This window comes from Balaenoptera physalus, assembly GCF_965194825.1.
Source record: "Balaenoptera physalus genome assembly, chromosome: 2".
NCBI lineage: Eukaryota > Metazoa > Chordata > Mammalia > Artiodactyla > Balaenopteridae > Balaenoptera > Balaenoptera physalus.
The window spans coordinates 105549154-105576721 of NC_138883.1; the positions used below are offsets into that span (position 1 = coordinate 105549154).

Genomic DNA, 27568 nt, shown 5'->3' on the forward strand with positions numbered 1-27568 from the left:
TAAACATTCTGCCAATACATAACCTGGGTTGCCTTTTCCCCAGCCTTCTGTAGCAATTTCCTTACCGCTTTTCCAACCTCCACTAACAGTCTTCTCTCCGGTTACTGTCTGGAAGTAAAGTCAATGTCATATATTTTAGGTTTTTGTTATAGCAACACTCCACATCCACATACTAACTTCTGTTTCAGTGACCTATTACTAGGAAATAAACCACCTCCAAATCTTAGAAACTTAAAACAACAACCGATGTAGTTGTTCATGATTCCACATAGGGCAGAGTTCATGGAGTCAACTCATCTCTGGTCTATTTAGAGTTGTCTAGGGAGACTCAAAGGAGGCTGGAAGATCCACAAGGGCCTGCCTCCAGCAGGGTAGTTACTGATCTTCAAGAGTGAAAGTGGAAGCTGCTGGGCCCAGAAGTGGAACAGTGCCACTTCCACTGCATCCCATTGATTAAGGGAAGTCATATAACCCAGATTCAAGGGAAGGGGAAATAGATTCCACCTCTTCATAAAGGGAAAGACATAATGTTTACATGAGTGGAAGGAGTTGTTGGCAACCACCTCTGTAGACAATCTACCACAATCCTTAAACTAGTAAGTGGCAGAACTGAGGGTAGAATACATCTGTCTGCCTTTCAATCCACTGCTTTTTCCATTACACCGTATCTCTCACATACCACCATTGCTTCAGGGAGACACAGGCTGTCTCCAAGTCCCCTACATTATATGGCTTAGAGTCTCACCAACCATAAAGCTGCTATTACCTTGACGCTTGTTATATGCAATCAGTATATAATAATGTATTATATTTGAAGACGTGGCCAGAAAAGGAAAAAGATCTATCTGGAAAACCCAACATCCAAATAATAGGAGTTCTAGAAAGAAAAATAGGGAAAATGGAGGGGAGAAAATCACCAAGAAATAACTGAAGACCATTTTTTAGAACTGAAGGCTGAGTCTTTAGATTGAGAAAGCTATAAGAAATGGAAAAACAAACCCAAGGCACATTATCATGAAATTTCAGAACACTGGATGGGGCCAGGGAGAAATTCCTAAAAGATTCCAGAGAGATTAAAAAAGTAAGTCATATATGAAAGGTAAGAAAGGAGAATGTCATGATAAGACTCAGATCTTAGTTTCCAAATACTATTCCCCAGTAAATGGTCTAGTTCTTAGAGAAATGGCTGGTTCCAGAGGTGGGACAGAGAGAAAATACGTGATGGGCTTTGTGCTAAATGACTTATGGGAACATAGCAAAAAGACACAAAAGCCAACTTGAAGGGATTCTCACTGGTTAAAACTGGGGACAATTTGAGCATCATATTGAATAATGATAGGAACTGATGATACACATTGAATAGTCTAACTGATAGTAAAATAGAAAATACACAAAGAGGGGACAGAGAAAGCTCTTAATTAGAGAAGAATGCTAACTTAATGTATCAGGAAAGATAAATATAAAAAATCGTTATTTTGCAACTAGAATTCCATACCCAGCCAAACAATAAATCAAGAATGCATGCATAATTAACAGTTTTCAAAAACGTTGTTTATGCCTATGTGCCCTGTGTTAGTTTCCTAAGGCTGCCATAACAAATTACCACAAACCTGGTGGCTTAAAAGAACACAAATGTATTCTCTTGCAGTTCTGGAAGCCAGAAGTGTGAAATTGAGGTATCAGCAGGGCTATACTCCCTCTGGAGGCTCTAAAGCAGAATCCTTCCTTGTCTCTTCCAGCTTCTGGCGGCCCCAGTCATTCTTTGTGACTGTATCACTCCAATCTCTTCCTCCATCTTCACAAGGCCCTCTTCTCTGTTTCTACATCTTCTCCTCTTCTGTCTTTCAGCAGAGCACTTCTCATTGGATTTAGGAACAACCTAGATAATTGAGGATAATCTCATCTTGAGATCTGTAACTAAATTACATCTGCAAAGACCCTTTTTCCAAATTAGGAAATAGTCACAGATTCTGAGGCTTAGGATGGAGACATAAGCTTTGGGGGGCCACCATTCATCCCACTATACACCCCGTCTCAGGAGACTTCTGAATGATGTACTTCACCAAAACAAGAGAATAAAGCAAAAACAGGAGCACTGGATCCAGAAAACAAGGGGTTCAATGCACAAATAAGTGAACAGAATTCCCAGAATGATGGGGAAGAGAGAACTTGGAACAATAGCTGTGCAGCAGGCATACAGAGCAACCAGTCTAAGGAATTCCCTGGCAGTCCAGTGGTTAGGACTCCGCACTTTCACTGCCGAGGGGCCGGGTTTGATCCCTGGTTGGGGAACTAAGATCCCACAAGCTGTGCAGCACGGCCAAAAAAGGGAAAAAAAAAAAAAGAGCAACCAGTCTAGCTTGGATTAGAGGACCAAAGGCTCCCAGCACAAATGCCTCAGAAAGAGTAGGAGGAAGAAATTACCCCAGATGTTTGAACATACTGAGAAGACATTAACAGCTTCACTGTTAATGGAATGAATTTGTGAGCGTGATAAGAAAAACTATTGATATCAAATGAAAAGCTCCAGGAAAACAAAAAATTATTGCAGCATGCTATAAACTGAATGTTTATATCCTCCCCACATTCGTATCTTGAAACCTAACCCTCCATGTGAGGGTATTTAGAGATGGGGCTTTGGGGAAGTGATTAGGCCATGAGAGCAGAACGCTCATATGGGATTAGTACTTTTATAAAAGAGGCCAGGTGTAGAGAATGGACTTCATGAAGGACACGGGGAGGGGGAAGGGTAAGCTGGGACGAAGTGAGAGAGTAGCATTGACATACACACACTACCAAATGTAAAATAGCTAGCTAGTGGGAAGCAGCCACATAGCACAGGGAGATCAGCTCAGTGCTTTGCGGCCACCTAGAAGGGTGGGATAGGGAGGGTGGGAGGGAGACCCAAGAGGGGATATGGGGATACACGTATGCATATAGCTGATTCACTTTGTTATACAGCAGAAACTAACACAACACTGTAAAGCAATTATACTTCAATAAAGATGTTAAAAAAAAGAGGCCCAGGGAATTCCCTGGGGGTCCAGGGCCCAGGTTCAACCCCTGGTTGGGGAACTAAGATCCCACAAGCCTCATGGGTCCTCACCAGATCTTGATCTTGGACTTACCTATCTCCAGAACGGTGTGAAATAAATTTCTGTTGTACATAAGCCACGCAATCTATGGCAGTTTGTTATAGCAGCCCAAATGGACTGAGACGCAACATATTATATTCTCCAAAGATGACCACAGTAATATTTCCCATCCCAGATGCTCTTCTAGAATTTTGCCACTTCCCCATCAAGAGGAGGAGGGTATGCCCACTCCCCTTGAATCTCATGACCTGCTGTGACTTATCTGACCAACAGAATACAGCATAAGTCATGCTGTGTGACTTCTGAGGCTAGATCCTGATTGCATTTCTACCTTGTTTACTTGAGACATTTGCCTTGGAATCCAGCCACCATGCCATGAGGAAGCCCAAGCAGCCTATGGAGAGGTTCCAAAGTCTACACCTGACAGCCAGTACCAACCTGACATCTGTGTGAGCTATCTTGAAGGTGGACCATGCCAGCTAAATATGAGTGGAGACAAGCCTTTCCTACCAAACTCTGTCCAAACTGCAAACTAGTGAGCAAAACAAATTATTGTTTTAAGAAACTAAATTTGGAGCTGGTTACTTATGCAGCAACATATAGCTGAAACAGTTGCCATGAGAAGGAAATGTAAACATAACACATTACCTGGCTCTATGTTTCTATAATCATAATTCTGTAAACAACATTAGAGAAAAATAATGTAACCATTTTGAGATTCTGTGTGTATACTGTAGGTGAGGAGTAAAAGACCTTATTTTTCATTAGTACACAATAGATACTACTTAAAACTGAAAAATTAAGAAACATTGGCATGTTATTTAAAAATATAGTGGTGAATCTCCACAAGAAATAACTACAAGTGTTGAAAATATTTGGCTTTTGGGAGCAGGAATTGTGGGTATTGTGGATCAAGTTAAGTAATTGCTACCTGGGAGGGAAAGAGAGAGAGAGAGAGAGAAAGAGAGAGGGAGCGCGCGTGTGGAAGCTATCATAGAAAATCCAAATTCCTGACTCAATATACATTCTGATTTTTTTTCCTTAGCAACCTTTTCTTTAAAGTGGGCAACAACATACTCAGCTAAAAGATTGCAGTTTTCAGCTTCAAGAAAATCTCCTTAAAGAGAAAACAGACAATTGACATGGGGTTTTTATTGTTGTTTGTTTTAGTTTGTTGGTTTGGTTTGGTTTGGTTTGGTCTGGGTTTTTTTGCTGAACACCCTTTTTTCTCCTACTTCCTTTGCCTCATACTTGATGTGATGTCTGGAGCTCCCTCAGTTACTGTGGACCTTGAGGAAAACTGGAAGATGGAAAGTAGGCACAAAGGATGGAGATCAAAAACTTGAGGATGAAAACAAAAGGTCAGGGCAAACAGTCAGGAGGAGGCTGTTTTCCTGACAAGTGTGAAACCATCAACTCAGTCCTGGACTGCTTTCCTCCAGATTTCTTGTACATGGAAGAAAAAATAAATTTCTACCTCACTTAAAGTACTTACATCCAGTCTCTGTTACTAACAAATAAGCTTAACTCTGATTTATATAGAATGATATAGAATTTTGTGTAAATATGTGACTTTTAGAATTATTCACCTGTATAACTTAGCTGAAGATAAATATTAAAAGAGGAGGGAAGATGGAAGGGAGGGAGGTAGAGAGGAAGAAAGGAAGGAAGGGAAGGAGGGAGGGAAGGAAGGAAGGAAGGAAGGAAGGAAGGAAGGAAGGAAGGAAGGAAGGAAGGAAGAGAGGAAGGGAAGAAGGTAGAGGAGAATCAGAGAGACTGAGTCCGTGAACAAGAGTGGGGCTTGGAGTGAACCAGTTCTGGCGTCTTGTTCTGTTTCTGTTTTGTTTTTTTTTTAATAAATTTGTTTATTTATTTTTGGCTGCGTTGGGTCTTCATTGCTGCGTGCGGGCTCTCTCTAGTTGCGGCGAGTGGGGGCTGCTCTTCGTTGCGGTGTACGAGCTTCTCATTGTGGTGGCTTCTCTTGTTGCGGAGCACAGGCTCTAGGCGTGCGGGCTTCAGTAGCTGTGACATGCGGGCTTCAGCAGTTGTGGTGCACGGGCTCTAGAGTGCAGGCTCAGTAGCTCTGGCGCACGGGCTTAGTTGCTCTGCGGCATGTGGGATCTTCCCGGACCAGGGCTCGAACCCGTGTCCCCTGCATTGGCAGGTGGATTCTTAACCACTGCACCACCAGGGAAGTCCCTCTGCTTCTTTAACAACCGCAATTTTCTCATTTGTGATACTGCAAGACAAATGTAAAGATTAGACGAAGTATAAAAAGTGCCTGGTGTATTGTAGGTGTTGAAAAAACAGTGGCTATTTCATTGGCTTTTTGAGTCCTTTCAGCATCTAGCCCTGCTGAACTCATGATACGGTTTCAATACACACTTGTTGAATAAAGGTATCATGACCCAAACCACACAGAGTACTCTGTGTGGTCAAACCACAGTTTCTGTTTTGTTTTGAGATATTTTCAGTGAAATGTCTGCAGTGACTTCAACCTCTCTTTCCCAGCTGTAACATATACTTTTGGTCTCAATTCATTCTCTACAAGGCATCCAGAATATCTTTCTAAGAAATAGGTCTGATTACACGACCCCTCTCTGGAAACCCTTCTTGGTAGGTAGGGTCTGACTAACCTGACAGCCAATTGCCCACATCTTTCCCTTCACTCCCACCTTGCACCACTGCCAATCATACTCACACCTCCATATGCCTTTCTCCACGCTGCTTCCCTGCCTGGAATGCCCTTTCCCACTTTCCTTATAGTGAGTTTCTCCTCATCCTTCAAGCATCAGAGCAAATATTATTTTCTCATGAAGGAAAACCTTTCCCAAGCCCTGTGGGCAGATTTGGTGCTTATCTGTTTCTCTTGACATTTTTAATGTCCTTCTCCTCTCTCAGTTATCACCTTGCATTGTTATTCTTTTATTTGTTGGTCTCTGCAACTAGGCAGGAGCCCCTGGAGGACAGGCATTTGGTTGTTACTGGTTATGCCGACACTCTTACCCAGTACCTCTTACTATTGGATTTCTCTCCATAAAACATTACCTTGCCCTTATTCATACTTAAACTTGCCTGGCAAAAACTAAAAGGCTGATAGTATCCAGTGTGGTTGGAAATGGCTGAAATGGAAATGCTTATATGTTATCGGTGAGAAGGCAATTTAGCGGTATCTATCAATATTTAAAATGTTCATACCCTTCGATTCAGTGATTTTGCTTCAAGAAAGCTATCCTGGGGCTTCCCTGGTGGCGCAGTGGTTGAGAATCTGCCTGCCAATGCAGGGGACACGGGTTCGAGCCCTGGTCTGGGAAGATCCCACATGCCGCGGAGCAACTAAGCCCGTGAGCCACAGCTACTGAGCCTGCGCGTCTGGAGCCTGTGCTCCGCAATAAGAGAGGCTGCGATAGTGAGAGGCCCGCGCACTGCAATGAAGAGTGGCCCCCGCTTTCCGCAACTAGAGAAAGCCCTCGCACAGAAACGAAGACCCAACACAGCCAAAAATAAATTAATTAATTAATTAATTTTAAAAAAAAAAAAGAAGGGTGTCATACATGACCACAACACATGTGTATAAGGATTTTTATTGTAGCATTATAAGGTTGATATGCCCTAAGTGCTCATCAGTGAGGCTAAATTAAAATTAATTATGAAATATCTGTATTATCGACTGAAGCTAGATCAATATGGACAGTTTTCAAAAACATAGAGTAAAACAGAAGAGAAAGCAGAATGTGAGTGTAAACCTGTGTCTTGTTGGCATGCTAAGTTATTGCAATACTGATATATACAACATTATGAAAACAGATCTGGCTACACATATCCACCCCATCATGATCACTCTTATATTAAATTGCTGAGATATTGGGATGCTTCCTGAGCCATCAGAGTAGCATCTTAGGTCTTACCTCAGTGCATTTTGTTGCAGTTTTATGGTTCGACAAGTCAGAGGATAAATATTTCAAACTCTCTCAGCCTCTATCATTCCTTCAAGCAGCATTTTCCACAACATATATACAAATATTACTTAGGTGTTAAGTGTCTGGAAAAATCCTAATTCTGTAATAAAAAATATATCTCTTAGCCATAAGAGTTTGCTTAAAATAGGACAGTATTTTTCATAAAATAAAATATGTTTAGTGAGTATGAAAACACACATAAAGATAACTACACTTCAAATGTTTTCATCCTTATTAAATGTCTACTAGATACATTTTGAGTGTTTGAATATTTTTATACTTTAAAGACCTTACAACTCCTGAGTTAAAAAAAGTCAATTAGACCAATAATATTAATTTGACTCTAGTTTTAAGTTAATAGCTATGTATGTACATTTACATATTTACATATGTGTGTAGGTGTACAAATGTATATATACACACACATGCAAATATATGGAAGGATATACACCAAGCTGATATTGATTAGCTCTTGGGAAAGAAGAAGATTGGTGTGTATGTGTAAAGGAGAATGCTCACCTTTTACACACTTCTTTATATTATTTGATTTTTGTTAACAATGAATACATATTACTTCTATAATTTTATACATAGTTGAAAAAAGACATAGTGAAAAGAGGGCTTCCGTCTTACACACTAAGATTATAACAGCCTGTGGCAGGCTTTGGGGAAAACGTCAATCTTCTTGATGGTATTTTTTCAAATATATTCAAGAAAATACAATTAAAAAACTATAGAGTAAAAGTTGGATATCACAGCACCCTCTGCAGACAAAGAAAACACTCAATCTAGTAAAATTTCATTTGATTTTTTTTAAACCAACATTTCTTTTTTTTTTTTTTGGCCACGCCACATGGCACATCAGATCTTAGTTCCCTGACCAGGATCGAACCTGTGCCCCCAACAGTGGAAGTGCAGAGTCTTAACCACTGGACCTCCAGGGAAGTCCCTCATTTGATTTTGATTCTTCTAATCATAATTTATGATAATACAACCTAGGTAGGGCCAAAGCTTACACAGTTCATATACTATATAGAAAAAATAAAAAGGTTTGCTAAGCAAGATAATATAATAAATAAGATACCTCGTGGCATGAGGTTTATGGGAAGGGTAGACTAGACTTCTTTATTCACATAACCTCTGTCTTATTTGCAGTACTTCTTTATCCCATGGCACTATGACTGTTTATGTACCAGGCTGTACCATTAGACAGGGAGCTCCCTGTTCGTCTTTGCAACTCCAGCACCTCGCCCAGTGTGGGCCCATGACAGGCTCTGCATCTTTAAAGACCTGACTTTGCTGGACTGTACTCTATTGCTGAGTCCTGTGCTAGTCATCATCGACCCCAGGAAGCAGAGGTTCTGGTCCTAGCTCCTATCCTAATTGAGTTTACTTGGACAAATCACCCAGGATCTGTGATTCTGTTTCTTATCTGGAAAATGAAGGGCTTTGACTAGAAAATCTTCAAATTCTCTTTTAGCTCTAAAACTCAATCCTTAATATGCAAATGTAACTGATTTAGGCACATTAGTGTCTATAGGCACATGGATGTTACTAAACATAAACAGGTCTTATCTACTCATTAAAACAGACCCAGCAGGACTTCTAAATGGAAATACTTTGAATAACAGAATTATATCTCTTTGCAAGGAGATCAATAGATTATTTTTATCAAATACAATTGGCCACCTTCTTTCTCTGCATTCCATTTTTGTCCAAGTTGGGAAGATTACCCCTTGCCTAACTGAATATATCCACATAAAGTTGTTGTTTTCATTCAGAGTCTTTGGGTCATGAGACCCTAACATGTTTTTCGTCCCTAAGTTATTCAACTGTACAGCTGTGACCGAAAAACATCACCTTAAAGTAAAATAAGTCTGTTAGAATATTATCAAAATAAAATAACAGGCAACTGTTGAATATCTCTAATGTTGCAAAGGAATTTAGATTTCTAATAATGTGAACCTGTGATAACATACTCAGATAACTAGATATGGGGATTTATACTGGGGATATACAGATGTTATCAGCATTGATAAGGTTCAAAGAGTCCTCCCATTTTGTAAGGGGACATTGGCAAAGAGCAAGCAGTATGAAGCCGGTTCTGCAACCCGAGAGGCCGAAGTTGGTGCAGGGACGCTATGGGTCATCAAAAGTTGGGGGAGCGCTAAGCTAGGTATCAAGGGGGAAGGTGAGGACACTATGATTTGTTAAAAACTTCAAAGGACAAGAGCAAAGTCTGAACAGGAGATGAGGCCAAGGTTCTGCGGCTGGAACGACACACAAGCAAGTAGGAGGAGAGCAAGGAGCGTGGTAGACAGGCTGCAGGTGAGGCTGCAGTGGCATCCACTTGCCTCTGTGGCCCAAGGTCATGTGATACCTGGGGGGGGTCAGCCTGGGTTAACATGAAGAGCAGACACGGATGCTGAATCGTCTCTGCCATTGCTTCAACCAACGATGCAAAAGAGGAGAACAAGAAGGAGGAGGAGAAGAGGAGGACGATGACAGTGGAGGAGAGCATTGTGAGGGAGGATACTGTGCGACTGTGACACAGAGAGAAAGGGATTGAGAGTCTGTACTCCTAACCTAGGCATACCTATCATCTCTTATCATCTCCACCTTAGTCTCTGCATCTGGGAACTAGGCATTTTAGCCCAGATCTTCTGTGAGGCTTTTGCTAGCTCTTAAATTTATAAGACCTTGCTAAAAACAGAGGTTCAAATTCTGTAAGACTCCATTAAAACAATCACTGAAAGATTCATAATCCAACTTTATTACTCAGGCAGTAGAATTCCGGTTCGACTCCTCAACACTTTGGCATCTGGTTTTCCTGGGGCCCTCGATAAGAATTCCTGATTGCTTTCTAACAGGGTGGATCTCAGGACTGTGTTAGAAGCAAAAGGCAAACAGATAGGTGAGCTGCTCTCATCAGCTCTAGTTGCAGTTTTTTCCTTTCGTCTTTTCAAATGAGAGGATAGTCTTCCCCAAATCCCAGTGCTCCACTCCCTAATTTGGAGATGAACCAGATGATTTCACTGGTCTTTCCCTTCTCTGGTTTCTATGACTCATCAACTATAGCAACCAGGGTGGGGTTAAAAAAAACAACCCTAATATTCAGGTTATGCCGCAACTCAAAAGGAAGGAATCTAAGAAAAGCTGTTAAGATTGTAAAACAATGAAAAAAAATATGACTCACTATACTCCTAACTTGTTAATCTTTCCCAGGAGGTCTCCCTATATCCGGTGCCCCCATCTTTTCTCTTTAATTATCAATTACATGAATGTTTTGTTTATTGAGTGTTTTACACATATTTTTCTACGAAATTAGTAAAATGCTTAATCTAGTATACATAGAAGCCTACTTGATTTTGATCACTCATGTCCCTGAGAAAGCTGCCAGTATCTATCTGACTATAGAAATCAGGGTAAATTCATTCAATTTAACCAACATTGAGTATCCACTATATGCCAGGTACTAGGGCAAGACTGCATAGCAGATGTGTCATAGGAGAAAACACATTAACTCTAACTTCAAGATCTGGTGGAGGTAAACAAGTAATTGTAATATAACAAATGTATCAGAAATGAAATCAAAATGCTAGGGGAGCCCAGCAGCACTTAACCCTTAGAGAAAGGAAGTAAGATAGTCCCTCTTGGCCAACGCATTCACAGTTACTCATAGCTATTTGAAGTCATTGTGCAATCATAAAAGAGGAAATGCAACATATACCAAAGTATTCCATATCCATGGGAAGCGTCAATGTAGAGAGATGTGGCTGTTAATTTTTAAAAATTTCATTCCAGGGACTTCCCTGGTGGCGCAGTGGTTAAGAATCCATCTGGGCTTCCCTGGTGGCGCAGTGGTTGAGAATCTGCCTGCCAGTGCAGGGGACACGGGTTCGAGCCCTGGTCTGGGAAGATCCCACATGCCACGGAGCAACTGGGCCCGTGAGCCACAATTACTGAGCCTGCGCGTCTGGAGCCTGTGCTCCGCAACAAGAGAGGCCGCGATGGTGAGAGGCCCACGCACCGCGATGAAGAGTGGTCCCCACTTGCCGCAACTAGAGAAAGCCCTCGCACAGAAACGAAGACTAAACACAGTCATAAATAAATAAATAAATAAATAAAAGAACGTGAATTTCTTTTAAAAAAAAAAAAAGCAAACTGGGCTATTCATTTCAGTAACAGTCAAGTGGTCTTAGTTTGCATTCAATTTCCAATCAGTTTCTCAATCTATTTCATCTGAAGTCTTCACATTACCCACTATAAAAAATACCTATTTATAAAAAAAAAAAAAAAGAATCCGTCTGCCAGTGCAGGCGACACGGGTTCAAACCCTGGTCCGGGAAGATCCCACATGCCGTGGAGCAATGAAGCCCGTGCGCCACAACTACTGAGCCTGCGCTCTAGAGCCCGCAAGCCACAACTACTGAGCCCACGTGCCACAACTACTGAAGCCCACGCACCTAGAGCCTGTGCTCCGCAACAAAAGAAGCCACCGCAATGAGAAGCCCGTGCACCGCAACGAAGAGTAGCCCCCGCTCACCACAACTAGAGAAAGCCCGTGCACAGCAACGAAGACCCAATGCAGCCAAAAATAAATAAATAAAATAAATAAATTTTTTTTAAAAAGAAAAAAAAATTTTTTTTAATTGCATTCCATTATAAAAACAGGTAAAGAGGATTAGTCACTGGAGAAGGTGTATACTTATTTAATGGCACCATTGTCTAAACTGTGGAAATATTTTTGGAAATCCTCCACTTAAGTATTTCCCTTAGAACCTAAGGCAAATCCTGGTCACTTGAGAGGAGTTTTGAGGAACAGCTAAAGGTCACTCTGAGACAAGGTCCATGACTAAGAGAGCAAAAAATAGCAGGAGGAGAGAATACCGCCAGCTAGGGTTAAAAACACATGAAGGTGTGATCGGGCCCTCATTTGATTACATTGTTCAATGGACTCAGTAGTACCTTTTTTCTAGTTTTAAGGAAATTTGATTGTTCTGATATGAGGTCTGAAGTGGATATCTATCAGCCCAATAAAGTTTTCAGAGTTCCTGAGATACTAAATATTCAAAATTATGTAATACTATTTAAAAGTAATGTTTTTGGTGAAAAATGTCCAAAAATATATTGGATTGAAGTGGAATCTTCAATAACGACATATCTATGGATGAGGTACTTATATAACAAAAAAATTCTCAAAAACCCAATACTCCCATGGGCAAGGGAATAGCCAAGTTTGTTGCAGTTTCCGGTGAATGACATCAGCCTCCTGTAAGTCTCCAGCAAAATGAATTCAGTTAATCCCATCAGTCCCTTTCCCCTTCCAGAGCCAGTGGTATTCATGTGGGCATTCTGGAGAGCTGGAACAAACCTAGACAGAACCCCAGACAGCTGCAGAGGAAAAGGAAAAGGCACAGAGTTGGTGGATACAGAGCCGGCCCAGAGACCTCTACCAGCCAGTTCTCACAAAGGTTGACTACTCTCCTGGAGCTGCAGTTATTCTTCCTTCATAAACAGAAATCATTTCTCAGAATTGTTAATATTGCTTTTGTTAGTCTTTTAACAAGTTGGTCTGTTTATAAGTTAGGAACATAAAAAAAAGAATCATCCACCTTGTATTGTTAAAAAAAAAAAACACATGAAGCATGAACACACTTGATACCAAACTGAAAAGGAATGGGGGGCGGGGGCATGTCCTGAGACCCACATGGGTTGGCAATGTTGGTCTCCATATTATTATTAAGTTTTAACGGGTTAAGTTCAATTTCTCTCTCAAGGCTGTAGTATCCATTTTAAACGTTTAAACATTAACATAAATATCACGTAAACATTGAAATGTTCTGGGGAGGAGGTCATGCTGTGATTTACACAGATTCTCAAGTCCCTGAGGGAGGGCAACTTGGGTTTCAATTTGGGCACTGCTGCTTGCCTCACTTTCTTTTTCCTTCCTGGACTCTAGAGTCCAAGCTTTAAAAGGTTAGGAGAGTCCAGCTAGGTAAAAGTAACATTTAAAGAGTTAACCATCCTTTATTAAGCGACCTTCTTGGGAGGATACCACCTTTTTTTTTTTTGCATTTAGAATCCACTTCCAAGTGACACAACTAGAATTTAATTCCCCAAAGAACAACTTTTGCAAAGGAACCCTTATCCCATTTAGCTTTGAGCCCTAGAGAAAGGAGAGGCATCTGGCTTACCTTGTGTGAGGATCTGTAGTACTTATTACCCATTTCTGACGTGTCCAACTCCAGTAGATTTAAGATCTGCACCTTCTATCTCATTGGCTCGGCCACATTCTCACAAATGTGGCAGGCATATTTGGTACTGCAGAAACAAAGGTGAACAGATTGCTGAGTAAGGTTGATCACCATAACCTCAGGTTTGGACTGAAAAATAGCCTCCCTTGATTCCCCCACCCTCAGGCTTCCCTGCTGTCCATTCTGCCTCCCAATCTATCTGACATATTACTGCCATACTCTCCATTATAGAAGTTTAATCATGTTGCCCACCTCGACTGCCACCCTCATTAAAAAGCTTTTGATTACTCCCCATCTCAAGACAATGCCCTCTGTTTCTAAGAAGGCACTCAGGGCTTTTTATTAAGTTCTCCCAAGCACACTTTCTTAGGTTCCTTTTGGTCTCTTCACCGTAGTTACCCTGGGCAGGCCTTAGGCACCCTGGATGTTCTGCCATTACAACATGCTGTGCATGTTTCTACCTCTGCAGCATGGCTCATACTTTGTCCCTCAGCTTGAAATTTCCTTTCCAGTCTGACAAACTTCTTTCAAGTTTTAACTCAGATGACATCTCCAATTGATGTGATCTGACAATTCTTCACATTTATACAGTGACTTGCAGTTTAAAAAGAACTTTTATATCCATTATTTATTGGAAGGCCACTAGAGCCTGTAGAATATGCTGGGAAGGCATCACATTCTGGATTTTACAGATGAAAAGACCCAGGCTCAAAGAGGGGAGAGATACAGCCTTAGCAAATGGTGGAGTTGAGACTAACTCAGTGCTCTCTGCTCCCCCCTCATCGCTTGCCTCTTCCAACAAACTCTGGACTGGCTACTTCTAAGACTCAGCATCTCATACCTCTCCAAGTTGCAGCTGACAGTCTTAACATTCTGAAGACTTCCCCAACTGCTGGATGTGAACTAACTCTAGCAGGGGCTCCTGGGAGGCAGAAGGCTTGGCTGACAGCAAACTCAGCACTCCCTCATATGCAAAATGACATTTTGGCCTTAGGCACTTAGTAAGTTACACGGTCCTTGCTCCTTAAGAGTAAAAGTTTTCAGGCACTAGAGTGTAGCATTAAAAAAAGCCAAACTGAATTAGGGACTGACCTACCACTTTATTAGTTTCCCAACATGCACACATATACAGAGACATTCAAGCCTGATGCACTGTGATTTCAGTCTCCCTCACCCTCTTCCTGAACTCAAAAGAACTCATTGTGTAATTGGACAGAGACTATTTCCAGCTGCCCACTGCGGCACTTGGGAAACTATAATTTGCATCACTTTTGGTGGGGCAGAGGGCAGACAATAGACTTGTCAATTATTTGTTTTTCACATTAGTAAAACTGCTGTTTGCATATTGTTGGGACCCAAGACTAGCTAAACATAAAACACAAACTCCATAAAATACATTCTATTTCTTAAGTTTTATAGAAATGTTCACTTTCTCATTCAATTAAACAAAGAGATTGTAATCACTTTATTATCTATTTCGGACTCATTTCTCACTTTCAGTTGAAAACTTTCAGGAGTAAATTTAAATATTGTCTCATGGAGGAGGATGGAGTCAGTAAGGCTGTTCCTGGACACAACATCCTATTTATTTGGAGTCCTATCTAACAGGCTAAAATCAGAATATCTTACAGTTTAGTTTCTGCAGTCTAAATTGGGCAGAATTTTGTTGAAAGAGCAGTTTGCAAACTGGGGAGGAGTTGAGTTTACCTGGCATTCACACAACCCCAGAGTTGTGGAGCAGGCTTCTTTTCAGCATGCCGGCGACTGGACATGGGTCTCACTCTTTGACAAGGGAAGTTTTTTGTTTTTCTGCCGCAGAAAGAATCACAGATTACATATTCATGTCCAAACAAGCTTTGGGTGCTAGATAGAATGTTTTTAAGAGGTTTTAAATACAGTGTCTTCCAAATTGTTAAATCTAACCTGAATTTATACTTACCTTGTTGCTCTTAAATGACATATAGTAACATTGTTAGACAGTATTGTACAAATGTATCCAAAACATGGAACTTCAGTCTTTCTTGAGAGGTGACTGGCATGGCCTTTAATAAGCACAAGTTTTTGTTTTTATTTTTATTATTTATTTATTGCTTGCTTGCTTGCTTGTGGGATCTTAGTTCCCGGATCAGGGATCGAACCTGGGCCCTCAGCAGTGAAAGTGTGGAGTCCTAACCACTGGACCACCAAGGGTTTCCCTAAATACACGTTTTAAAATTTCTTTTCTTGTGCAGGGCTCATAGCTGCCCATAGACTTGCCCTTATGAGTAAGGGATCTAAGACTGAGTTAGAGACAACTTAGCCGCATGCTGGTATATGGGGAGGTATCAGCACAATTTAGTAGGTGTTGATGCAGCATCTGGAGGCTGCCTCGCCCTGTGCTTGGTCTTGGGTTAGACACACAGCTGTATAAAAACATAATCGTTGCCTGCGAGGAGCTTACAGTCTGTTTAGGGACTTGTGCAAAATACTTGAAAGAGAATAATGTTGCTAACAACTGAGATTCAAAATTTGTGGTATTATAATAAGTACAGTAGGAATTTAAAGCAGAAAAGTTTTGTTTTTAGGGTTTTGAACTGTAAGGAAAATTTCATGCTCGGGACCCTAAAAACAGGAGTCCCTGATTCCCCCACCCCCTGCCATTTCATTTAGACTCTTGTCTTTCTGCCTGATTGATTATTCAATCTAATAGCCGTTTCCCTTCAGTCTTCATCCTCCTTGACCTTCCTATAATACCTGACACTGAACAATACATTTTGCACAAACTTTCTTTTTTTGTTTTTAATTAATTAATTTTCTATTTATTTTTGGCAGTGTTGGGTCTTTGTTGCTGCATGTGGGCTCTCTCTAGTTGCGGCGAGCGGGGGCTACTCTTTGTTGCAGTGCACAGGCTTCTCATTGCAGTGGCTTCTCTTGTTGCAGAGCACGGGCTGTAGGCTCATGGGCTTCAGTAGTTATGGCACACGGGCTCAGTAGTTGTGGCGTGCAGGCTTCAGTAGTTGTGGCCCGCGAGCTCTAGAGCACAGGCTCAGTAGTTGTGGTACACGGGCTTAGTTGCTCCGCGGCATGTGGGATCTTCCTGGACCAGGGCTTGAACCCGTGTCCCCTGCATTGGCAGGCGGATTCTTAACCACTGCGCTACCAGGGAAGTCCCTTCACAAACTTTCTCTTCTGAAATAATCTCAAATTTATAAAGAAGTTGTAGAAATAGTACATATAGCTCCTATATACCTTTCACCAAGACTCCCTGTTAACGTTTCTCTGCCCAAGTCCTCCAATTTGAGACTAAGTTGTAGATGTGATGTTCCATTACCAATTTTTACTTCAGTGTTTATTTCCTAAGTACAAGGCATGCTCTAACATAACCACAGCAAAGGAAATTAACATAGATACATTACTACCATGTAATCTACAAACTCCATTCAAGTTTTGCCAGTTGTTCCAATAACGTCCTTTACCGGACTATACATACAAACCAGGATTATGAGTCCCATTAACTTAGTCTTTAAGTAAAGCAGTCCTCCAGTGTTTCTCTGTCTTTCATGATCCTGTCAGTTTTGAAGATTGCTGACCAATCACTTTACAGACTATGCCTTTGGGTTTCTCTGGTATTTCCTTATAACTTACGCACATTTGGCAGGAACATACCACAAAAGTGATGCTGTGTTCTTCTTCGTGCATACCTAGAAACACACATTGTTAATTTGTCTCATTACTGGTGATATCAACTTTAGTTACTTGGTTAAAATAGTTTCTGCCAGGTTTCTTCAGCATTAAGTAAACTAAAAAGCATGTTATACTTATTAATAATAATAACTGTCTGGCAGTGAGATTCTTTAAGACTATGCAAATATTCCTATTTGCCATCAAATTTTCACCCACTACATTTAACATCCTTTGATGATTTTTAGCTTTATTATTATTATACTGGTTGCACACTGTGACTTCTCTAATTCCATCATTCTCTCTAGATTAATTGATTGGCATTCTACCACAGAATATTCCCTTTTGCCCCATTTTTTAATTCACTCATATCTGTATGGGCTTGTGGACTACTATTTTACTCAAAGGATTTCAATCTGTTACTATCATTATTTCATGCTCAAATTAAAACGGACCTGGGAACTCCTTTAAGCTAGCTCCTGTGTTCTTTTGACATGCACCCATCATTCTTTGAGCATTTTCACGCTTCCAGGTTCATCTTACAGCTTCCCTTCCCCATTCTTGGAATTAGTAATTTCTCCAAGAAGCCCCAGTTTCTTTAAGTGAAGAATGGGACTTGGAAACCAAGATCTGGGTGCTGGTGCTAGCTGTGCGCATTACTACTAGAGTGCCCTTGCTTCTAGACCCTATCAGCAGAATTAGGAAATATGTATGCATATGTATACACACACATCTATTTCTCCACCTCTCTATATATTAAGTACCATGATTTCATTTCCAATTCCAAACCAATACTACAGGGTTTATTCTTGCCTTCCTCTTTCCCATTATTCTCAATGTATTTATTTGCTCAGTTAATCTGGTATGTAACCAAACTCTTAGCCCCTTGACCCAAATAAAGGGGAAGTGGAAGAAAAAGTTAAAAAAAAAAAAAAGGCCATCTTGGTTGCAGACATGCCCCAATTTCTTGGTATGTCAGCCCAAAGGTGGGTCTCCAACCTTCCTGTTTCTTTCTCCTAAGTTGCAGACCCACATTTTCAGTCTATAGGTTCCATAGGATATCACCTTAATTGTACTGCCAACATTTGGTTGAAAACATAACTAGTTGTCTCTTCACCCCATCCATATTCTCCCTCTAATATTTTCATATTGTAAAATAGTATGAAGATTTTTTCCTTTCTAAATAAGCCTTTATATTGTAACTCCTAAAATTGATCATGTCATCTTGCTCAAAAAGCCTTCAATAAATCTTCATTGCTTTTATTTATTGATTGATTGATTTAATAAATTTATTTATTTTTGGCTGCGTTGGGTCTTCGTTGCTGCGTGCGGGCTTTCTCTAGTTGCGGTGAGCAGGGGCTACTCTTTGTTGTGGTGTGCGGGCTTCTCGTTGCCGTGGCTTCTCTTGTAGAGCACGGGCTCTAGGCGCGAGGGCTTCAGTAGTTGTGGCACACGGGCTCAGTAGTTGTGGCTCGCAGGCTCTAGAGTGCAGGCTCAGTAGTTGTGGCGCACGGGCTTAGTTGCTCCACGGCATGTAGGATCTTCCCGGACCAGGGCTCGAACCCGTGTCCCCTGCATTGGCAGGCGGATTCTTAACCACTGCACCAACAGGGAAGCCCTCTGCATTGTTTTTAGAATCAAATCAAACTATCTGGAAATAACAGTCAATACCTTCCGCTATCAAGCTTTAACCTACCTCTTCAACTTCATCTTCCATTTATCATCCTTTACCTCTGTGGTTATTAAATAAGCATATTCGCTATTTCCTAAAACTAGCTCTTTTCATAAGAATTTCCCTCATGCCCTAATGCTTTGCTTCCTTTTTATCCACGTTAATATTTTACTTGTCTTTCAAATACAGCTTAAAAGTCATTTCTACCATGAGTTTCTCTTACTTCCAAGTATCCTTTTTTCTTACTCCTGTCACTATTACGTCACTTGAATATTCTGCTCTGTATTATAGCTAATCGTGCATACCTATCTCCCCAACTGGATTAGGTAATACCCTTAAGGCAGAAACCAATCTTATTTATCTTTAAATCTCAAGAGACTGGTATAATGTATTACAATAGATGCTCAAAATATGCATTATCCATTCAACAGAGGACAAGCAAAGTTTTGAGAGGCATGAATAAATGCAAGCAGATGTAGCTTTATGTGTAAAAGCATGCAGGTAGGGACAAGAATGGCTACTTTGTGTGTTGGTAAAGCCTGACTGGAGTAGATGTTGCGTTAATGCAGGGCTTGGGAGAGACCTGAGACCCGTGGCAATGGTGTGGCACTGCCTTACTGGAGTGTGCCTCTTAAGAGTAACATGCACATACTCTCCTGGGCTGTATATTTTTGGGTAAGCAAAACCTGGGGTGGGGAATATAAAAAGGTTTCCTTTTCCCCTCTAAGAAATGCATATTCTTCAAGAAAAGGGAAGGAGTAATTCAACCCACTAACCACAGATTCTTTAGGTTTCTTCACTTTCAAAACAGCAATTAATTTACACTCAGGCTTCCCCCCAACCCCAGTTCCTTAAGAGAATTAACCAGGTTATACCATGCACGTACAACAATTAAAAACTAACCCTCGGTAGGTCCTTGCTTGATCACTTTCTAACAGTAGCTCATATACTGAAAGCAAACATATACACCAAGGTAACTGAATCTTCCTATTTGTTGAGGCAACCTGGAGACCGAGCCTAGAAATATATGTCTGGGCCTCGACTCTTTCAGTAAGCTTTCCTCAGCAGATCGGACCCAATCCCCAGATAGATGCTTGTGTGTCTGCCCTTATGTACTTTGATAAGAAGTCTGGACACTAGCCAAGGGAAGACAGCAAGAGTGGAAGGATCAATGAAATGCATACCCTTTATTTCTACATCTCAGTGAGAAACTCGATAAATCCTGACATCAAATACTCTAAGGTCTGATTAAAAAGTACCTGCCACACTCAGCCAGAAAAAGAAACGAAATTGAGTTATTTGTAGTGAGGTGGATGGACCTAGAGTCTGTCATACAGAGTGAAGTAAGTCAGAAAGAGAAAAACAAATACCGTATGCTAACACATATATATGGAATGTAAAAAAAAAAAAAAAATGGTTATGAAGAACCTAGGGGCAGGACAGTAATAAAGACGAAGACGTAGAGAATGGACTTGAGGACACAGGGAGGGGGAAGGGTAAGCTGGGACAAAGTGAGAGAGTGGCATGGACATATATACACTACCAAATGTAAAATAGATAGCTAGTGGGAAGCAGCTGCATAGCACAGGGAGATCAGCTGGGTGCTTTGTGACTGCCTAGAGGGGTGGGATGGGGAGGGTGGGAGGGAGACCACGAGGGAGGAGATATGGGGATATATGTATATGTATAGCTGATTCACTTTGTTATAAAGCAGAAACTAACACAGCACTGTAAAGCAATTATACTCCAATAAAGATGTTAAAAATAAAGTACCTACCATACGCCTATAAAACATGAAAAACATCTTAATATCTCTACCAGCATGTCCATCAAGAACTTCATATTTAGCATGTTGGTAATAAAATATTAAAAAGTGTTTTCTCCCCTCTCTACCTTAAACCTGTGCCTCCTTCTATTATCTCTAAAACGTTCATGGTGTCCACACACAGAATCCAAGTAGAAATGGAAAGGAATAGGTTAACTTCCTTTGCAGTTGCAAAAGAAGATCCGAACAGAACTATTTCCAAGTTTTGCAATAAAGATTTTCATTGTTTCCACCTCACTTTCTTATTCCTTAACATTTATAAATCTGACTTCCATTGTAGCCACTTTAATGAAACTTCTCCTTTTACTGAATTTCTATGGTTCTTCCTGGGGCTCTATTCGTGGTCCTTTCTTCATTTCACTCATTACTGCTATGTCATCCTTTTCTCTGATTTCAATCACCACAGATACACCACCAGTTCCCAAATCTGTACTAATGAGATCAGGCTTCTCTCTCTTGAGTTTAAAACTCAAATGATCAACTATCTTTGACACCAACTATCTCTATGTCAGATTTAACATGTTGGTAGTAAGGAATTTTTTTAAAGTGTCCTCTGTTTTCTCTCCACCCTAAACCTATTTCTTCTGTATGCCTAAAATGCTCACGGAATTTGTGAAGGTTTAAAAATATGTTCACTAAACCTTTTTATACTCCTCCCTTCACGAGGTGAAGCCTGAGTGTGGACTTAGTGACTTATTTCTAACAAGGCATTATTTCTATGGCATAAGTGACAGTATTTGACTTCCAGGACTAGGCCTTAAAAGACACTGTGGCTTCCTCCTTGCTCTGTCTTGGATTGCTCTCTCTGGGGTAAGCCAGCTGCTACGTCAAGAGGACACTCAAGCAGACCTATAGAGAGGTACATGTGGTGAGCATGAGGCTTCCTGCTAACAGCCAACAAGAGACTGAGAACTTCCACTGCTACCACGAGAGAGCTTCCTTGGAAGCAGGTGCTCCAGCCCCACGCGAGCCTTCAGACGACTGCAGCCCCAGCCAACAGCTTGACTGCAACTTTATGAGGCCTTGAGCCAGAGGCACCCAGCTAAGCTGCGTCTGGACTCCTGACCCACAGAAACACTGAGATAATAATTATTTGTAGTTTTAACTAGTAAGTTTTGGGGTAACTTATTATGCGGCAACAATGGCACACCCAGACCCAGAATCCAAGGAATACAAGTGGTGAAAGGAAACGAACATTTTAAGTGAGCTCTCTCCCCATTCTAACCACACTCCTCCTCGTACTTTCTCAGTAACACTGTTATTTACCCAGTATCCTGTATGAGGAACCTGAAAGTCATATTTGACTCTCCCTACCAACCATATCACCAAGTTATCATTTTTTTTCTTCCATCACTTGAGCCCATCCCTACTTTTTTTTTTTTTGCCGCACCACACGGCATGTGGGATCTTAGTTCCCTGACCAGGGATCGAACCCACACCCCCTGCATTGGAAGGTGGGGTCTTAACCACCGGACCGCCGGGGAATTTCCCCATCCCTACTCTTATTGCTTTAATTCAGGGCCTTTACCATTTTTCAATTTTGATAACATACCTTTGCAACTTTTCTCCTTCCCTATAGTCTTTCCCAGCTCCATTCCATTCTCTAGATTAATGCCAGTAAGAACTTTTTGAAGAATATATCTGATCATGTTATTTATTTTTATTAAAAAATCACTACTAGTTCCCACATTGCACAGGACAAAATTCAAATGCCATAGCATGGTATGTCTGTCGTGTTCTATAGCTTTTTCTCTCATCTCCACGCCACAGCCTACAATCTGGCCATCTTTCACCTTTGCATATGCTGCTTTCTTTCTGTGTGGAAGATCTTTCATTCTTTCCTTATAACTCTTACTCTTTTTTAAAAGACTCAGCTCAGCATTTATCTCAGAACCTTCCTTAATTATCAGGTCCAGATTAGATGACTTTCTTGTATTACTTCATCGGGGCACTTATCACACAGATCAGCATGTGTCTTCCACTAGAACGTTAGCTCGTGAGAAAAAAAATCTATCCTCGATACCTAGACATTCACTTATTCATGCATTCAACTTATATCTACTGAGCAACTACGACAGACACTGTATTAGGTGTTTGTTACATACTAGAGAACAAAACAAATATGCCCTACCCTGGCATAGCTTGTAGTCTATTCAAGAAGAAAGACAGTAAGTTAAATAAACAAATATTGTGATATATGAAAAAAGAATTTTATCAGAGAGTAAACGTGAGGACCTACTTTAGGTTATGTGGCATACAGTACAGATGCACTCAAACATTTACTGAATGAAATGTTTATACCTTCACCTCAGAGATATAAGTGGGTCAAGCTCATCACATCCTTGCCAACACTGAGTCTTTTTTTTTTTTTTTAAATCTTTGCTCATACTGCCAATGTCACTTTCTTGCTTATACATTCTCAGTACTAAAAATCGAGAAAAAGAACACAAGATCAAATATACATTAGAAAAAAGAGGCTTGATAAAGCACAAGTGGAAAACAAAGTCTAGCTTTATATATATTATCACGGTTACTCAGATAGATGGCTAAGATAATCTCAGAATAACCACCTGTAAGATTACACATTTTACTAAGTAAAAAGTACACTAAAAAAATGAAAGCCAAGTCTTTCTGGTATTCAGAAGTCTGAAGCAATCATTGTTTAGTTTTTTTAAAAGAGCAAATTCCAAGGGAATCCCTGCCTCTCCCTTGGTTCACTGCCAAATAACTCACAGCTGGAAAATTTCTGGGAAATATTGGTATGTGACAAAGTTAAAAAAAAAAAAAAAAGATCAAGACCACTGAAAACCAAGCTCAATATTTTAAAATGGGAATGGCAGGATGAGGAAACTATATATTAAAATGCATAAAACAACTTTACTAGTAATTGCACATTAATTAAAAAAATATTTTATAACCAACCAGAAAAATCAAAACTTGGTAGTAAATAAAATACTTAACTGCTATTTATAACAGGTGAGAAGGTTTCTAGGACTAGTTTCTTATATTAACATAAAATGTATAAAAAAATTCCAAAAACAAAGCAAATATTGCCCTGGATTACAAAGCTTGTATTTTACAAAAGATGCACATATTTAGTGCACATTAAAGAAGAGGAATACAAAAGTTAAATAAGTCCATCCCTTCTTAAGTACATGCCTTCTTATTATTGGCTATAATAACATCAATTGATCATGCCCTTTTCCAAATTCATCTCCACGGTCCTGAAAAATTTAAATGAATCAGTGTAGATGAAGAAAAATACCTTCCGTTTTACCACACATTAGCCTTGTTGGTTGAAATATGAGATTTTTCTGGAAACTATACTCATCTCTTTGCTTTTAGTAGTGTATTTCAACACTTAGCCAGGATTTGTGCCAAGAGATAGAGGCATTCGTCACCGAACCCGTTACACCACAAGAGTTTTTTTCTTTTTAAACAAACTGATGATTGCCCAACAAAAAACTGTTAACTTACTTGTGAATTTTCAGAGGCAGAGAGTTTTTTATTTTTTATTTTCCTTTTTTGGCTTCTGCAATGGAATTTCTCCAAGTTTTTAAAGATATTAACTTCATTAACCTGCAACAATCGTCATTTTAAAGTAGTATATAAAAACTGTCAGATGGGTCAGAAATAAGGTTTACGTAGCTCAAAATTATCTCTGACAGTGGCAAGATTTAACCTTTTGAGCCAACCTCAACAGACCAGCAATACAACTCAAATTATTAACATAATACATAATGATAAATATTGCTCTTGAAAAAAAGCAAATTATTTTCCTACTTACAATTTTTTGCAAAAGGTCTACTATAAAAATACTTTCTTCTCTCTTTATCTCCCTGCCAATCTGGAGCCTCCTCAAACATCAGGTGTTAAGAGCACAACATTCCATTTTAGTTGGAACACTGCTTCACATAGTCAATGTGTATTTTCGAGGCACTATAAAAACTCTCAAGAACAGTAAAAGAAAAACATTCCTCTTGCCTACAGATCTTTCAGGTATATTTTCCCCTCAAACTTTTCTAAATTGAATGTTGTGATAACTGGTTTTTCTTCGTTTTCCATGGTACAGTCCTTAAGTTATTTTTCTTTTACTTGGAGCCACTCCTTCATTTTCAACTTGCTGAGCAGGCAGACTTTTGGTTTCCATGGAAACCGAATTCCTGCGGCTGCGGGTAGGCATTCTTGTTCCACCAATCTAAGAGATGAAGCAAAGAACAGGACGGCTTAACATGTTTACAGCATTCTCAAACACAGTCAACTCTATTATTTACACATGGACTCACTACCTTGCAAATGGTCCTTTATATATTTTTAATCCCTAGCCAATTAACTGCTTCTAAGCAAGCTTTAATCTGACAGAGTTTTAAAGTACGAAACTTTCAAATAACAATCAGGGAAGGAGATACATCAGGGTAAATGGAGAAAAGTGAAGAGGAAAACCACACTTTGTGCTAAATTTGGGAAAGTTTGAAATGCTAAATGAGAAAATGAGGGAATGACAGGCCTTTAGAGCAATGCGCTTACAATAATGAAACTGAAGGGCAGGAGAAATGAAAAATAGGAAGGGAGGGAAAGGAAATACGAGAAGGTCAGAGGTGGTAAAGAGAGAGAAGAAATTATGAAATGGAGAAAGAGACAGAGTAAGAAAAACAGAAGAGTCCAAAAAAGAAGAAGGATAAAAAGAATAAAAGTGAAACGAAGGGAAAAGAAAAAAGACCCCAATTTGAAAGGAAAATTGAGAGGCTGGAAGAGAAGAGCAAGAAAGAAAGAAAGAAAGAAAAGGGGGAAGGAAAAATTGGAAGGCGATTACAGAGGATGGGAAAAGAGGAAGAAGGGAAGCAGGGGAAAGAAGCTTTGTTGGGGTGCTGGTTCTACCTTAATATCTACTCTTCCTCAGCACAAGTTGCTACTCACTCCCACTTTCTAGCTCTCACAGTCTAGGGAAGAGAGAGTGTATTCTTAGGATGCAACCCCTTGCTAATTGCAGTCCCACTGAAGATGAGGTCTGGAAATACTGTCATCCCCTTGGCCACTGGAAGAGTATAAAATTTTAAAATGAGGTAATGGAGAAAGCCAGGCCTTACAGAGAAGGACAAAAGCTGTACAGCCTGAAACCATTTCCCCAGAACTTGTCCATATCTACTTCTATTTTCTTTAGTGACCTTGCACCCCCTTCTATTTCTTCACATCTTCTCCAGTGTGTTTCAGACCTGGAAATGATTGTAATTCCAATCACACTCTCTCATAGTCCTTATACAACAGAAATATTACTAGCATTGCCCCAAGAGGCTACTGGCTCACTAAGAATGAATCAAACTCCAGCTACCCTCACCTAATATCTTGTCTCTTTAGGGGCATTTTTTGGTTTACAATTAGATGACTAGAAAAGACAAACTTGAGTTAGGGTTTGAGTCTGCCAGTCTGTCTGTCTGAATCTGAAGAACTTTTTTAACATACAGATTAAAAAACTGCTGTGATTTTTAGATTATGTATACCACTCCCCACTCAACTGGTATTTACTATAAAAGTATACTGACCACACTGATTGTATCTACCATATTGCAAGCATTTTGACCCTATATGTGTATGTGTGTATGCGCATGGAGGGTGTGTGATCCACATTTATAGCAGAAGCTGCGGAAGGAGAAAAGGGATAGACACAGAGCCATTACAAAAAGACTAGAATCAGAAGTCCGGAGTAGCACAGGAAGCAAATGGGATCCTCCTATTAAGCTCTGCTTGATGCAGAAAGAGGCAGACACAGGCTCTACTGGGGCATCTCTCAGGATTAGTGCTTAAGGTACTACTACACAAAGGTGACATCTGAGTTCAAGTGGACTAGGGACTAAGGAATCGTATTAGAGGTGGAGATATCTGTCATATGAGTTTTTACATCATGAAATAAGTAGATCATTTCTGTTCCATATAAGATCTTACGTCCCAGGGTTTCCTGAAGCTCTCATCTTTTCCCTTGCTGCTAAAGCTGGAATCCCTATCTGTGCTTATTAGCTTGGTAGGACTAGAAAGTCTCATTCCCATGGCCTCGCTAGGAGGAAGTAAGGGAGAAAGGTGGGGTAATTCCTACATATGTAGGGCTAGATTGTAGGGAGATGTGTAAGAGATCACCAAAAACTTTCCATGGGCTTAAAAAAAATCAAACCAAGCACTATTTAGCTAATTGTCTACTGTACCTAATGTTTGGCTGTACAACAACCTGGTCCTAGACAGTCTCACTAAGGATTTGTCCTTGGACTGAATGCATGAAATATCTTCAAAAAAACACAAATCAACAAATGCTCAGCATATACATAATTAAGCTGTTTATATTTATGTGGTCAAATCCTGAAAACATGGAATTGTATCAAGACATTAAACTGTTCATTTTCACTAAAGAGGAATAAGCCACTCACACAGTTAAATGTTACAGGTGAAACTATAATCAGATTTTTCTAAGTTAAAATAATTCTCTTAGAAATAACATAAACTCTTCAAAAACAGTTTTCAATTATTATTTTTAAGTTAAGAAAATGTTGCCTCAGGAGGTTATAAAAATCACTACTTATATTAAATTTAAACTGGAAATAGCCAACAAAAACTGTAGCTAAAATGGCTTAAAATACTAATAACTCACTTTCTCCATTCTTTCACTTGTCCCAACTAGTTAACCACATTTATATATTTTCTTGGCCAAAGTCAACTAAGAATGTGTAAGAAGTTGTCATTTCTAAAAGGATCCTCTCAATAATAACATTAGAATGGAGAAGTGAAATACATACACGTGATAGATTTTCTGTGGCAAACATATTGAGAAGAGCAGAGAATTCAGACAATAATTTTGGTTCAAAGATTTTTGGCAGCAGGGAAGGAAAATGTACTGTGTTATTGCTGACTGAACAGTCAGATTCACTTGTAGAGAATAAAACTTTTCCTTCAACTAAACTCAAACTGGAACTTCTTACATGATATAAAGAATGAGTGACATGGTAAAGAGTATCTCTAACCATGGTTTTACAAAAGTTTCAGACAGAGAAATATCATTCAACTGGTATTTCTGGGGAAGGATTCTATAAAGAGCATAACATTAATTATAACTAAAA

General features: G+C 39.9%; 1 protein-coding gene and 1 long non-coding RNA gene across 18 annotated transcripts in view; both read right to left on the bottom strand.

Moving 5' to 3' along the window:
* Window positions 1-1534: 1534 nt before the first annotated feature.
* LOC309654246 lies at window positions 1535-14930 on the bottom strand. Its single transcript, XR_014260069.1, has 4 exons — window positions 14153-14930; window positions 13252-13378; window positions 7004-7154; window positions 1535-5334 (listed from the first exon to the last, which is right to left on the bottom strand). It is a non-coding gene; the product is annotated as an uncharacterized lncRNA (long non-coding RNA).
* A 1682-nt stretch (window positions 14931-16612) lies between these two features.
* ICE2 (interactor of little elongation complex ELL subunit 2) overlaps window positions 16613-27568 on the bottom strand; it is a 73299-nt gene continuing 62343 nt past the window's right edge. For 12 of the 17 annotated variants that reach the window (XM_082445708.1, XM_082445700.1, XM_082445699.1 and 9 more), the window contains 2 exons: window positions 23946-24666; window positions 22667-22893 (listed from right to left, as the gene is read on the bottom strand). In XM_082445708.1, the coding sequence (XP_082301834.1) occupies window positions 24544-24666 (123 nt within the window). In that variant the 3' untranslated portion in view covers window positions 22667-22893; window positions 23946-24543. Of the gene's footprint in view, window positions 16992-22666; window positions 22894-22961; window positions 24667-27568 lie in introns of those variants that run through there. The other 5 variants (XM_082445704.1, XM_082445703.1, XM_082445705.1 and 2 more) reach the window with 5 other exon arrangements.